Source organism: Penaeus chinensis, chromosome 33, assembly GCF_019202785.1.
Source record: "Penaeus chinensis breed Huanghai No. 1 chromosome 33, ASM1920278v2, whole genome shotgun sequence".
Taxonomy (NCBI): Eukaryota; Metazoa; Arthropoda; class Malacostraca; order Decapoda; family Penaeidae; genus Penaeus; species Penaeus chinensis.
Window position 1 is genome coordinate 16,120,893 of NC_061851.1, and position 14,697 is coordinate 16,135,589.

At 36.3% G+C, this 14,697-nt stretch overlaps 1 protein-coding gene across 1 annotated transcript in view; it reads left to right on the plus strand.

The window, feature by feature from the left end:
* LOC125043249 overlaps positions 1-12,498 on the plus strand; it is a 16,590-nt gene extending 4,092 nt beyond the window's left edge. Inside the window, exons 4-23 of the mRNA XM_047639259.1 lie at positions 28-185; positions 357-471; positions 1,081-1,225; positions 1,806-2,014; positions 2,361-2,473; positions 4,021-4,173; positions 5,072-5,153; positions 5,295-5,467; positions 5,636-5,907; positions 6,235-6,395; positions 6,943-7,112; positions 7,445-7,556; positions 7,776-7,859; positions 8,378-8,577; positions 8,957-9,098; positions 9,245-9,363; positions 9,516-9,717; positions 9,838-10,024; positions 10,200-10,359; positions 10,548-12,498. Of these exons, the coding sequence (XP_047495215.1) occupies positions 28-185; positions 357-471; positions 1,081-1,225; positions 1,806-2,014; positions 2,361-2,473; positions 4,021-4,173; positions 5,072-5,153; positions 5,295-5,467; positions 5,636-5,907; positions 6,235-6,395; positions 6,943-7,112; positions 7,445-7,556; positions 7,776-7,859; positions 8,378-8,577; positions 8,957-9,098; positions 9,245-9,363; positions 9,516-9,717; positions 9,838-10,024; positions 10,200-10,359; positions 10,548-11,978 (4,388 nt within the window). The 3' untranslated portion in view covers positions 11,979-12,498. The remainder of the gene's footprint in view (positions 1-27; positions 186-356; positions 472-1,080; positions 1,226-1,805; positions 2,015-2,360; positions 2,474-4,020; positions 4,174-5,071; positions 5,154-5,294; positions 5,468-5,635; positions 5,908-6,234; positions 6,396-6,942; positions 7,113-7,444; positions 7,557-7,775; positions 7,860-8,377; positions 8,578-8,956; positions 9,099-9,244; positions 9,364-9,515; positions 9,718-9,837; positions 10,025-10,199; positions 10,360-10,547) is intronic.
* The last annotated feature ends 2,199 nt before the right edge of the window (positions 12,499-14,697 follow it).

The window sequence follows — 14,697 nt, forward strand, 5'->3', positions numbered from 1 at the left end:
TTCTTATTTGTTTTTCCCTGTGTTCAGGCCCTTGGGACAATAAATCAAGTCGTCTCCTAATACAGCTGTTGAAAGAAAACCCAAAGGCTTATTTCATCCTTGATAAGGAATGCAAAAGAACAGAAGCTTGGGAAATGATTCGCGTAAAACTTGCAGATGCTGGATATCAGTTTACAGTGTTGCAGGTAAGTGTACTGTAAGAAAGACTCAGGAAAAAGAGAGAAAAAATAAACTCAACCTCAAAATATAAACTCAACCTTAATGTAGTAGTGATTTCTGATAATATGTGAGTATCACTTGGTTAATCTTATTATTATTTTTATCCTTACTTCAAAGATTTTTTGTTGATTCTACAGATTCGTATGAGATGGCGAGAATTATGTAAGAAATACCGTAATACAGTGAACCATAATGATATGCACAATATGAGACGAACATGTCAATATTTTGATGAACTTAATGATCTCTTTGGTGAGTTTAACTTTTGTTGTTTAACCCACTGCCAATGGGAATGGCATGTATGTACAAGCCATGCCCACTGTCAGTTTACTTTATTAATTGTTTTTACCCATAGATGGCTACACTTGTTCTAAGTCACTAGTGAGCCAATTACTAGTACTGCCTCTCTTGCCTGTTTACCATTTTCCTTGATTTACAAAAATAATTTATATTATCTTATTTTGTTGTTACTAATATCTATAACATCATAGTAATTATAATTTTTATGATAAAAATTACACCATCAATATTCATAGCATTAGTAAAAAATATGTTATTCCAACCAATTCAGGGCAAGGTGAAATTAGGTAAGGTCACAAGATCTACTAATTGACTCCTTTGTGGCAAAGCACTAGGAAAGCCATCTATGTGTAGAGATATTTCACAAAATTATAAAAAATGAGCACAGCATTTTCCCCATTTTTTATGCAATTTCCTTGGCAGCCTGTGGTTAATAAATGTTCAGCATTGTTTAATAGAACCTCCCATTTAAAAGAATACTTATTTGTACTGTCTACAGCACATAAATAATGATATGAAATAACTTAGATTGGACATGATTACATAAAACTTGACTTTTAGGAATATGGGATCGCCCAGCTACACTGCTACTAATCCGACAACTGGAAGCAAATGGTAGTAAGCGTCTTGGGCAGAATGGTGGTACGCGAATGAGACACAAGGTATGGGAGCACATTCGTCAGGTACTAGCAGCTCATGGTTACAGGTTAGTACTTTTGGGCTTTTATGTTGTGTTTTTAAGCCATGTCTTGTTGGTGTCTTAAGGAAGTATTTCATGTACATACTTGGTCTTGTCTGAAACCATGGTAGCAATTAAGACAAACACTAGAATATTATATTTTATACATTTCATCTAGATTTTCATTTTACACTAGAGATTTCTGTGCAGATGTAAAATTTTTAAATATTTTGTGACAACTGAAGGTATCATATTACTTTTTGTAGATTTGATTTATTAGCATTTCTGAAATTGTTCACAGATGTTTTCAATTTAAATAGTTAAGAATGGAAGGGCGTAGGAGAAGAGAATTTTTTTTTATCATGAAGTTGCACTTCTTCCAGTCATATATTAGTTTAAGTAAGGTTGAAAACTTGGGGATGATATTGTTATAAATCTTTTTTCTTTCTTTCTTTCTTTTCTTTTTTTCTTTTCTTTTTCTTTTTTTCTTCTTTTTTTCTTTTCTTTTCTTTTCTTTAATTTCTAGGAATTTATTATGAGATAAATAGAATATATCATGCAGAGAAGTGTAGTTTGATCACTTGTTTTCAATTACACCCTTTTGCAGTTACACAGCTGACCAAGTTCAGGGTCGATGGAGCACCCTTGTCACGCTCTACCAGCGGATGGTTGAGCACAACTCAAAGCCACATAATGAACCCATCAATATAGCCTTTAAAGACCACATTGAAAGGGTGTTCAAGTATGTCCCGGAACGCAATTCCAAATGGCTCAAGATAATGGAAAAGCGGGGGAAGACTCCAAAGACATTAAAAAGTAAGTAAATGAGTGATGAAAACTGTACAAATTTAGTGTTTACTTGTCCCCCATATAGGTCATTCATGACTTTATTTTTTGGATGTGAGTTTTTTCAACTAAAATATTGATTTTGATATCAAAGAGGATGCACATGGCCCAACATAAAGCACGAGAACAAAGAAAACACACTACTCATTTATGTTGTCTATGTTTATCTGTTTGTTTGTCTCTCTCTCTCTCTGTATTTTATATTTATTGTCTCATATTTATAATTTTGTTGTAGCTTGAAAATAAAAAGGCAAATAATAAATGCTAATCATAAATAAATTATTAAGAAATGTGACTATTGGTGTTTTCCTTGCAGAAAAGTGGACTCTCCCAATTGAGAGACTATTATTAAAGTGTTACCATGAAAGGGTGTACCGCTTCAATAATGAACATGTTAACAACACAGCATTATGGCAAGAGATTGTACAGGTAGGTGTATAATGCACAAGCATTTCAGGAGAAAAAAAGGAAGGCAGAAGAGGTTTGCTTTCCCAGTTGAAAATAAGGACCTGACAATTATTGTTACTATGTAATCATAGTAACAGTAATAGTCAGGTCCTTATTTCATATTATATGTTTATCTTATATATCATAACTGATTATTATTTGATAGTAATAATAAGGATTATGATAATAGTAGTAGTGATAATAATAAGTGTTAATAATAATGATAATGATAGATATGATAATAATAATATTAATGTCAATGATAATAATGACAATGGTGATAATAATAATGAAGCTAATAATGCCGCTCATTATAATAATAAGGGTAATAATACTCATATATTGATAATAAAAATGATTCTGATTCTGAATGATATTATTATTATGACTACAATTTTCTTATTATTATCATCATTATCAGTATCATTATTTTTTTTGTTATTATTATTTTATTGATTTTTTTTCTATTGTTTTAGGTATTTCTATTATTAGTAATGCATTGATTTTTTTATTTTGGTAATTGTATTGTTATTGATTTTATTATTATTATTATTATTATTATTATTATTATTATTATAATTATTATTGTTATTACTATTGATATTATTATGATTGATATTATTATTGTAAGTATTAATATTATTGTAATTACTATTATTATTATTATTATTATTATTATTATTATTATTAGATTATGATTATTAATTAGTAGTAATAGTAGTAGTCCACTCAATCCAGGTGCCTTGCTGCCTACATTTGGCCCAAAATCCAGGCATTAGGGTTCAGTGGCAACTCTCCTGGGTGTATGGCTTGTGGTTCAGACACGCACAAGCACTCAAGTACAATGTTAAGGCTGTTTGGCTCTCTTTTGCAATGTTATTATCTCTTTTCTGTATAAGTGTAAGAACAATAATATAATATTTTTCTTGCACAGACTCCATATCATCTTTCAAGATAGTCTATAACTTTGTATGATATTAATAATAATAAGTAACATTTTGTGATATTTATTTGTCTCCCCCTCCCCTTAATATTCAATTTTGTGTAATACACCCTGCACTGCCAGTCTTGTTGGGCAGGAATAGATTTTGAGCATGGAAATGGTGTCCTTCCTGGATCCAGCACTATTCCAACCATAGCTCACAGATGGTACATTCCATCCTCATTTACTGATGGAAATAATTGCAAGAGCCCCTTCCTAAGTGCCTACTGAGTCTGATCACCCTCAAACAGCTTTGTGCATTCATGACCAGTCATTCTCATCACACCAGCCTTCAGCCAAAATTCTCATAATGACATATTCATGTTATTATTATTATTACTACTACTACTACTACTACTACTACTACTACTACTACTACTACTACTACTACTACTACTACTATTACTGTTATATTATTATTACTACTTTTACAGAATAAAATATTTAGATGAGCCTTTATGATTAATGTTATTATTGATATTTTTATTATTGCTGTCTTTATTTTGATTCCAAATGAACAGCTTATATATATAGAAATATATTTCAGCAACTAGAAGAAGAGGCAGGATATAGCACCACTGTGGAAAAAGTGAGAACACGTTTCTACGAGCTGACCAAACAGTTTTCAGCCATGGAGCAGCATAATGCACAGCCAGGAACAATTCGCAGAGAATGTAGACACCATGAAAGTTTGTCAGAGGTGAGGTGTGCTTAGAGACGAACTTCTTCACTAGTGTAAAAGTAATGCTGATTTAAAAAATGACGCTTGCTTTTATTAGGGGTAGTTGTTGACGTGGGTTCTGCTCACTTAAAACAATGCAAAAGGTTAAGAAAACTAAGTCCAGGTATTTGAAACAATTATGAAGGAGTAAAATAAGATAAAAACCATTGTAACTTTCAACCCAGGCTATATTATCCAACACTGCATAAAATTTCAGCTCAGATGGGCTGCAATTTGTCATATTCAAGTCTGATTCAAGACATCATAGCTAATCATATTGTACTGTGATTATGTCAGATAATTAACTGAGTGCCTCTAATCTGGTTGAAATGCAGTCTTAAAACCCAGGGTGTATGTGTATAAACATGGTCAGGTGCCTTATACTGGCAACCAGTGTGCTTGTTTTAATGTCATGTATGCACAGATAAAGTCAAGGTTATAGCTTTGATATAGACATGTCTAATAACATGAGGCCATAGTGCTATTTAGTAGCCAAAATTCCTCCAAAAGCATTCAGCCACCACAGGGCAAAGTCCACACAGTAGAAGGGCTGTAAAGTGGTCTGTGATATAGATGGCATGGTATAGACACCCCTGGGTAGACAGCCATTCTTGGCATGGCATAACATACATGTTACTTGGAAGGAATGTGTTTCAGATCTTGATATGCCAACCAAATTTTGGTAAGGCAATTGGCCTCATGGTTACTTAAGATAATTGATTTTGCTTACTTAATCTAATTTAAATTTATTTCTACCTTGGGTTTGACCCCCCCTGAAACTTATTTAAAATTTAATTAACAAAACTGCTGTATTGTACAAACTTCATTTTGCCTAAACCATATCTGCTTCATTAATAATCTTATCACAATTCCACAGATCTACAACATCTATAATTACTGGCCACATGATCGATCAACTATTAAGCTTGAAAAATCCAATGTTATCAGGATGAGGCAAGGTAAACAAGAGGGAGCCAATTCTCCTCCAAACCTAATATTGTAAGAAAAAGAAAGAAATACTAAGTGAAATCTTGAAGTAAGATTTGATTAGGTGCTGAGTTAGTTTATTATACACTTCTGTGTATTTTTTTCATTTGTAGTTAATGCCCAGCTCATGTGGAGTGAGGATGAATCTCGTGCATTACTACAGCTTTACCCACAAGTTTTGGTTGCACACCTAAGCAGTGGGGACCATCAGCCAACAGAGGAACTTTGGCTTCAGTTGGCAAAAGCATATCTTACTACACAGAATGATCGCAAACAGTGCTATGAGGTTAGTGAGTTACTCTTTCTAGACTTTTGTTTATTTATTATTATTGTTGTTATTATTATTATTATTATTATTATTATTATTATTATTATTATCATCACGTTTTTTCTTCTGTTTCCTTCTGGAACCTTTAAAGCAGTTTTTTCCTTTCTTTCTTCACTTTTTTTACAGATTGAAGAACACATATCACTTCTGCGGCGAGGATACAGGAGTCAAAATCCATTTCCCTTTGTGTCAGAGATGCAGCTCTTGGAGGAAACAGAAATGACTCTTGGTTTTACTCCTGAGCCTTTGTCAACTGACAGTGATCAGTTAGTGCCATACTGGAGTCACACAGCAGCACACCTCCTTCTGGACTTGGTCATGCACCATCGTCAAGAAGCTGTTAAGAACACTAATCTGTTTGAGATGATCAGTCATGACATGGCCAGGCATGGCTTCAGGTAAAGGCATTGCATATGAAGAGTCAAACTTTATTTCAGAATGAATTTGTTTATTTATTATTGTTTTGTGTGCATGTTTATGTAGTCTGCTTTCATGAATATATTAATATTTTTGTGTGCCAGTTTAATGCACCAGTTTGTTTATTGTTGGCCATTGCAGAGGTAGCTGTTAAATTGAACTCAAGAAGCTTGAAAGTTGATATAAAATTGCTTGTATAGTTAAATATTCCAGAACAATATGTTGGTGTTATTAATAATAATTATGAATTTATAAGGACTTTGCCAAACAAAGAAAGGAATTTATGTTAAATTTAATTACTTTATTAGGTATACTGGGGAAGAATGTCGCATGTACTATTCACTACTTCGCCAGCTGTACACTAATAGGATGCGTACCATTAAGCGCAACAAGGAGCTTCTCAAACCATTCCCATATATGGAAAAGATGGCTGAATTAGACACAATTGTTTCTCAGCCAAAATTTTCAGGTAATTTTTAATGACTAATTATTCCCTTTCTCTGTTTCTCTTAACTTTATCTTAATCTATTAACAAATATTTATACGTTATTTGCTCTCTCACAATGTATGCTTTCTTTACCTTTTATCTAGTTCAAGTAGGGCTTGGTAATGCAGGCAAGAGGGCAACAGGAAAGTTTATAACAGGTACTACAGCAAAATTCTTTGACTGGCATTAGTTGGACAAGCAAAGAATGAAGATTCAGGAGTTCAGGAAAAGGAGGAAATGTTGAGAGTGTTGAGAGGGAAAATATCTATAAGATGAGCCACAGTCAGAGTTCAGCCCAAACTCCTTATGAAATTCTGAAACCTTTTATTATCAGTGCTTTGTGCTTTGCTTCTCATGAGTTACATTTGTTCATATATATATATATATATATATATATATATATATATATATATATATATATATTTTTTTTTTTTTTTTTTTTTTTTTTTTTTTTTTTTTTTTCCAAGCAACTTTCTCTTTTCATTAGAAAACAGGAGGCTAATGATAGTGTTTCAATTTCTATAAACAGAAACCATGAAAAACAAGGAGATTATTATAGCAATGGCATGCTCCAAGTTAGAAACTATTGAAGGCAGTGATGAGGACTCTCAGAGGGAGTTTTTGGTCAATATGCTGACCAGTCTGAAGATGCAGATCAAGAGAAGTGGCCTTGTTCATCCTCCTCCACCTATTAAGCATGTGAGTTTGGATGATGAATATATATTTTTTGTAATTTCATCATTGTCTCTACATGTTATGGAACTGTATGCAGTGGAAAGTGGGAAAATATCTGAAAACCTTTCTTCAATATTTTGGATTAGGTGAAGGTGAAAATATCCTTCAGTTCATTACACAGTTTCTGCTACCTATGTTGGTATGGTAGTAAAATAATTCTGCTGAGAATTTCATTGAATTTTTTATGGGATGAAGTCCTGTGCATTACTCAAATTGCAATTGATATTTGCTTATTTCATTGTCAGTGATGTCTGCTTTAGATGTTTAGCTTTATTGATTTTTGTATGCTTTTCCAGTTGGCTAGTATTTTAATTGAAGCAGTGAAAGATCATGAAGAGGGTGATGCAGATATTGGCAAATTAAGGATTGTACTTGGGCCCCATTTGAGTCTACTGGAGTCAATATCTGGTAAGTTGATTAATTCAGTTGCAGAATCATTTGTCATTGTTAGTTAAATTATTTCTTCATCTACGGATCTTTTATTAAGTAAACCATTTGACATGTGATGGATGGGTAGACATCAGAGTAATTGTTAAGAACAGAATACATTTTGTTGCATAACTATAGTCATTTGTGTTGTCAGTTTCAGTGTAAAAAACATTCTTTTCAACAAAGGTTTCATTCCAGATAAAGGAACGGCAATGTATTACCAGCCTGTACAAGTTAGGAAAAAGGGAGAAAAACTGGTGTTGAAAAAAGCTATGCAGCAAAGTAAGTTTTTGAAATGCAAGTCCTCTAATAATATTGTAGCTTTTTCATTGGTGAAAAAATTGGGAAAATCCTGGCAAAATCTTCACACTCCAGATAGCCCAGCAAAATATTGTACTCCTAGAAATTATTGTCAACATTATGAAAAAAGTTCAAGGAATTCCCTGGAAGCATATGGTCTGTTTTTTAGGTCTTCATTCAAAGAGTATTTCTGAATTGCTAGTTGTGCCTTACAGGTTTCTCACTTTTTTTTCATCTGTAGGCTATTCCATATCTGCATTTGCAGATGATATAGTGGTTAAAGCGCCTATTGTGTGCTGCTTTATTTTTGTTGAGTCAAATTGAATAACACAGGATGTAAAGCAGATCCAGGCTAATTAGATTGTATTACATGGATCCAAAATGTTTTCTCCAGTAATTATTTTTAGTTTCAGCAATGTTAAGGTACATAGTGTTTTTTATGTTCATATATTTAGCTATGTATGTATACTTTTGTAATAAGTTTTTCTTTCACTCTCAAGAATATGGAAGTGTGCGATGGACAGAGGGTAACATCCGCGTCATGTTGGACACACTGAAAGAATGGAGGCTTGTGTGCCATGATGATGGCGAGTTGGAGTTGATGCTAGGTAGTGGGCAGCCAGTATGGAAGGAGGTGGCATCTAGATTAAGTAACCGCTACAAAGTTTGCCCCAACAAGTGCCAAGAAAGATTTTCTCTGGTAATAATGTTATTCTCATTCTTTCTGTATTGCCGGTCTCTGGTAACAATGTTTTTCTCATTCTTTCTGTATTGACTGTCTCTGTTTGTTTAAATTGCCTTCACTTAATATTCTGTCTCCTTGGCTTAATATAATGAGACTGATATTCAGATATAAGTGTTGACACAGTCTGGTGGTACACTTCATTGAGGATTCATTGTTAGTTGCCTTTATATCCAGTATGCTCATCCCTCCTTTATTACTTGCATTCTTTTCCAGCATTTAAATGGAGTTTGTGAGGTTTCTAACAAACTGGTGATGAGGTCTCCCACACACACATGCACCCAACAAACATAGATACATTTGTGATTAATTTAATTTGATTTTTTAAATATTACAGATGTGTAGAGAGTACAAAAGTGTTGTTTTATTCAACACACGGATGATTAGTGGAGAGGTTCCAAAATCCGTTATGTGTGAGGAGGTCCTGAAGACGATTCTTAAACCCTTTGTGTGCCATGATGCTGAACCTGATGTTAGAGGTGAGAAATAATCTTGAGTGTGCACTTGATTAATCATAGTTTTCACAAAAAAGTAGTCACAAGCAAACTCAACTGTGCAATTTATCAAATCAGTACAGTTTCTGTATTCCAAAATCACCCTTTGAAATTAATTCACAATCCATTAGATCAGTGGTGGGAAAATGAAGAAGGCGTAGACTGGAGTCGTGAGGAAACATTGGAGTTGATTTTCACAGTTAGGGAATTCTGGCCAGGCTGGCCAAAGATACCTATGGATTGGGAATTGGTAAGTACTGATGAAGATAAAAAAGATTATAATTTGATAAAAAAGATTATGATGATGGAAAATATATAAATAAAATTATTCCCTCTTGTCCAATTAAAGATAGAGTTTTTCCATAAAGATTTGTTTATTTACTCTTCTGATTTCCTTAAAAGGTGAGCCAGGTAATGGAAGCAGGAGGCTATCCCCGAGAGGCAGAAGCTTGCCAGAATCGCTTCCAGCATCTATACAGCAGTTATCAAGCAGCTTCACAATTCAACCAGACCTGTGGAATGCGTGCCCGGCGCAGACCACCATTCTACTTCAAATTGAAATCTCTCTTTGGATACAAAGAAACTTGTGAATCATCTAGTCTTGGTGAGCACAGATTAAAGTTTGCGTGCATATTGGATATATGTTTATATATAACTTACTTATTATTATTAAGTACTTGTAATTTAGCTTTTTTTCTCTCTTTATTTACTTATTTTTGAACAGTTGAGCCAAGTAGAGGACATGAAGAAGATATTGAAGCAGAAGAAGTGATGGCAGTTTTGGTCACAGGCCTGAGGGAGCTGAAAGGCCACTCCTGCCACAGTGCCCCACGTTGGCCCCTTCTGCTCTCTCTTGCTCAGTACCTTGATGATCACTACCAGTATTCTTCCCCAACCTTCACCCCATACCAGTGTGTAGAGTGCAATTTCGATTGGCAGTTTTTAAAGTTTTGGAGATGTTATGGATGAGATTCTAATTTTCTGTCTAATCAAGTTTCAGTGAAAGTTACAATAACGTTGATGATTGTCTGACATTTTACCATCATTCCCTAGTATTCAAATTGCCCAAATATATTCCTTTTGCAGAGTTTGGCATCTGTTAGTGCAGTTACATCACACTCACAGGCAGGCCTTGTTACAAGGTGCTGAAGATTCTTTGGGAGACCTTGAAGGCCTGTGGGAAGATCACCCAAATCCCCTTGTAGCCTATGGTTTCCATGCTTTGCCTGTACCTGGATGGCAGACAGTAAGTCATATTTATTCAATATTATTATGATTATTGATTTGTATAGTATGTATTCTTCCATATTATATTTTCTGTTATGCTTTTGCTCTTCTTTCACCAAAGCTAATTCAAATTGTTTAGTGCGTGAAGGTGTAAGAATGGTAAAAAGTTTTGATTTATACAGTATACAATTCATCCAAATTTTTCAGATTGGTGAGTGGAGTTTTGATGAAGCAAATCTACTAATTGAAACACACGTTAGCTGGGAGCTTCAGCCACGCAATGTGCACTCCTCAGGAAAGACTGTGATGAAGGCAGCAAGTGAAGTATTACATACTCAAGGTTACAGCAAAACCCCTACACAGTGCCAAGAGCAATGGCAGTATATGGTGGCCACATTTAGACATGGTGGATATAGGCAGTTTTCCTATCAAATGAGTCTAATTAAGTTATTAGGTCACTCAATTCCAAATCCCCATCCAGTTGACTCTTTTGTTACGGGTAAGAATCTCCAGGACCACCAAAGTTTCAATCATACCAGTGATGTAGATCAAAGTAAGCCACTGACACAGTCACCAAAGATGAGGACTACTGCAACATCTCCCTTGCAGAAAAATAATCGATTACCAAAGTGCTCAGTCAAGAAGATGAAGGTGAATGGTCAGGAGATGGCTGTGTTGCTTCTTACTGATCAGGAAAATAAATTGGATAAAGAGATGGGAAGCAGTGAAAACATCGATACTGTTAGTACCATGGCAGAAAATGTATCTGCCTTTGTGCGCATTAATGTGACACCCCAAGGAATGCTGAAGAAACGAAGCATCCAAGCATCAACAGATAGTTTAGTAGAAAATGAGCAGGGAAGTCACGTCACGATTAAACAAGAACCCAATGATGAAGACTTGTTTAATGAGTGTAAAGGTCCGAAAAGGTCTTATAAAGGTATTAGTAGTAGAGGACAAAAAAGTGGCAGAGGGAGAGGAAGACAAAAGCATCATAAGGCCACTACCACAAAGACAAAAGCTGTTCCTTATGACACACCAGATGGTAAAGTTACATACGTCTTTAAATACAGTGGTGATTCACAAGAGGATAGAGTTCAAGTGAAAGTTTTGAGCGTGACAGAAGAAGAAAATGCAAAATTGGTGCATTGTCACACAGTTGAAGGTGTTGTCCCTCCACGTACTTTGAAACTTCATTATCCTCTAAACCACCCGCTGCCTTCAGACATTAAACACATGTATGTTCCAAGAATGATGGTTCATCCAGATCTTATGGCTGCTAAAAGAATACAAACTGATGAACTGCCCAGTACGTCTAAAGTGGGAGAGAAATCAGATGTAACTTCCATGAAAATTCCTATGAGAATCAAGGAGGAGCCATTAGATTTACCATCTAGAGAGATAGAAGAGGAAGCTGAAAGTTCCTGTTTCAATGAGACAAAAAGTCCTGGGTTGGGCACCTCCATGAAGCCAGGAGGAAAACGATGGGAAATTATGAAATCTCTCGCAAGGTATCGGCAACAGTCTCGTCAAGAGAGGACAAAGCTTTTGCATCTGCTTCAGGATAACCATAAAAATCAAACAGCTTTGCTGAAACAAATGCTCACTGTCTTCCAAGACATACAAAGTGCATTGTGATGATTATTCAGTGTGTATGTACTTATTTTATGGTGCCTATTTTGATGACCAATAAACATGTTTTTTCTTTACAAGAACAGGGCTGTTCATCAGTAATATGCATTGGTTATTAAATCATTCATTGTTATGCAAATACACTTGCAACATATCTTTCCACTTTGAATCTGGGCTGTTTATGCCTATAGCCAAGAACATTTGTATATGATATTCTTGTTTGTAATAATTGTAAAGATACTATGTACATAAAAGATATATATGTGTATATATAGAAAAGAATATATATTTACTAATCTACATATAAATAACAAAAAAGGTTTACTTGTTAATCTAAGAGTCAGGAATGTGTACAAATTTGTGTTTTTGATTATGTAATTATACTGTATTATACCAGTTTTGAGGTCTTATTAAAGCTTTATGAATAAGAATATTCACAAAAGCAATTATCTCATTTTGACATATGCCATATTTTGATTAAGAAACATATAATGTAAACATTAAAGATTTTAGATTTACAAATATCGCAAAGTAAAAGTGTTTCTCTTATATACCTATTTTGTCACTTATTTAGGTTATTCTTTTCCACATTATAAAAAAAAAAAAAAAGGATTGTTTTATTATGTAAACCAGGATAGGGACCCAAAGTGGTAGGAGAAAGTGCATTTTAATCACAAGTACAAAACCATAAATATCTATTTTTATCTTCTCTTCTCCCCCCCCCCCCCCCAATCCTTTGCCCGTTGTTGTCGTGGGAGGGCTTAGGAGACGGAGACAGACCCAATGATGGGGAACTCCTCAACCTTGGGACTCAGCCATCGACTCAACTAATTTTGCATGGTCTTTTTTCCCACTCATACTTTTCGTTTCAGTTTCTTCACCAATCCCTTCTACTATCCACCTCCTCCCCCCCAATCCTTTGCCCGTTGTTGTCGTGGGGGGGGCTTAGGGGACGAAGACTGAGACCCAATGATGGGGAACTCCTCAACCTTGGGACTCAGCCATCGACTCAACAGATTTTGCATAGTCTTTTTTCCCACTCATACTTTTCGTTTCAGTTTCTTCATCAATCCCTTCTACTATCCACCTCCTAAGGTGCGAGAGCCGAGCTGAAAGGATGAAAGGCTGACTTTATGTCAGTCCTGAACGGCCTGAGGGAACCATGGGCACGGTATTCCCCTGCCATACCTGGCCCTTACCCCTCAAGGGGAGCCTGAGGGGTGGACTTTTTTTTCCCCAACATACTCCAGGCTTATCATAGCCAATAATGAAGACATAACCCCAATCTTAGGGGCAATGAGGCTTGCCCCTTTATCAAATAGCCCCAATCCCAGCTCTCCATTGACCACGGCTCCGAACACTGCAACAACTCCCCCATCATCAATGCATACTAGTACAGTATCAACCCTAATCAACAACCAACCCCCAGGAGACATTTCTACTCTCCCAACATGCTCAACTTCAACACCTTTACTCCCACAACCTTCTTCATCAAGCATCCCATCTCCCCTTATTACTACCTTACAACCTTATTGCCCACCTCCCCGTAACAATACCCCCCTCAACACTACTCCCTCCTTCACACGTCCCCGCACTTCTACTACCCCCACCTCTACAAGAATCCTAAATACTCTATTTAGCCCAGCCAAATGGGACCGATTTTTCGTGATCCCTCCCACAGCTCCCTACTCTAAAAACACCCTCCTCTTCCAACAATGCTTCCAAAAACAAGTAGGCAAAGTCTCTTTCCGTAGCCGACGCGACCACTCCCGTCTCGTCACTGTAACAACTGAAAACGAAGCTATAGCATTAACAAAACTAACTGGTCTATGTGGTAATCCCATCCCTACAGAACCTCATCCAACCCTCAATACTTGCACTGGAACTGTCTCTATCTCCCCAACAGATTGCCCAATCCATGACAAAGAATGGTCAGATTGTGGAGAGGACTTGCTTGTCTCACAGACTATGATGCAACATATGTACAATGCTACTCCATTCCTCCCAGAGGAAATCGTAAGAAATCCATCAACATTGCCAAAATTACTTTCCGTAGACATGACCTTCCCTTAAATGTTTACATAGGTGGGCCCCCCCCCCCCCAATCCCTTGCCCGTTGTTGTCGTTGGGGGGCTTAGGAGGCGGAGACTGGGACCCAATGCTGGGGAACTCCCCAACCTTGGGACTCAGCCCTCGACTCAACAAATTTTGCATGGTCTTTTTTTCCCCCTCCTACTTTTTCCTTTCTGTGCCTTCACCAACCCCTTCTACTATCCACTTCCTAAGGTGTGAGAGCCGTGCTGAAAGGATGAAAGGCTGACTTTGTGCCAGTCCTGAACGGCCTGAGGGAGCCATGGGCACGGTATTCCCCTGCTTTAGTTGTCTAGCCCTTACCTCTCAAGCGACCCTGAGGGGTGGACCGTTTCTCTCCCCAACATACTCCAGGCTTATCATGGCCAACAATGAATAAACATTAACCATTAACCATACCATTATTAGAGGCAATGAGGCTTGCCTCTTCATCAAATAGCTCCACCAATTCAAACTCGCCCGATTCCCTGACCCCAGGCTCTCCTTTGACCACGGCTCTGAACACTACAACTAATACCCCCTCCTCAATGCCGACTAGTACAGTATCCATCCTAATCAACACCCCAGGAGACATTTCTACTCCCAACATGCTCAACTTCAACAACTATACCCCCACAACCTTCTTCATCAACTA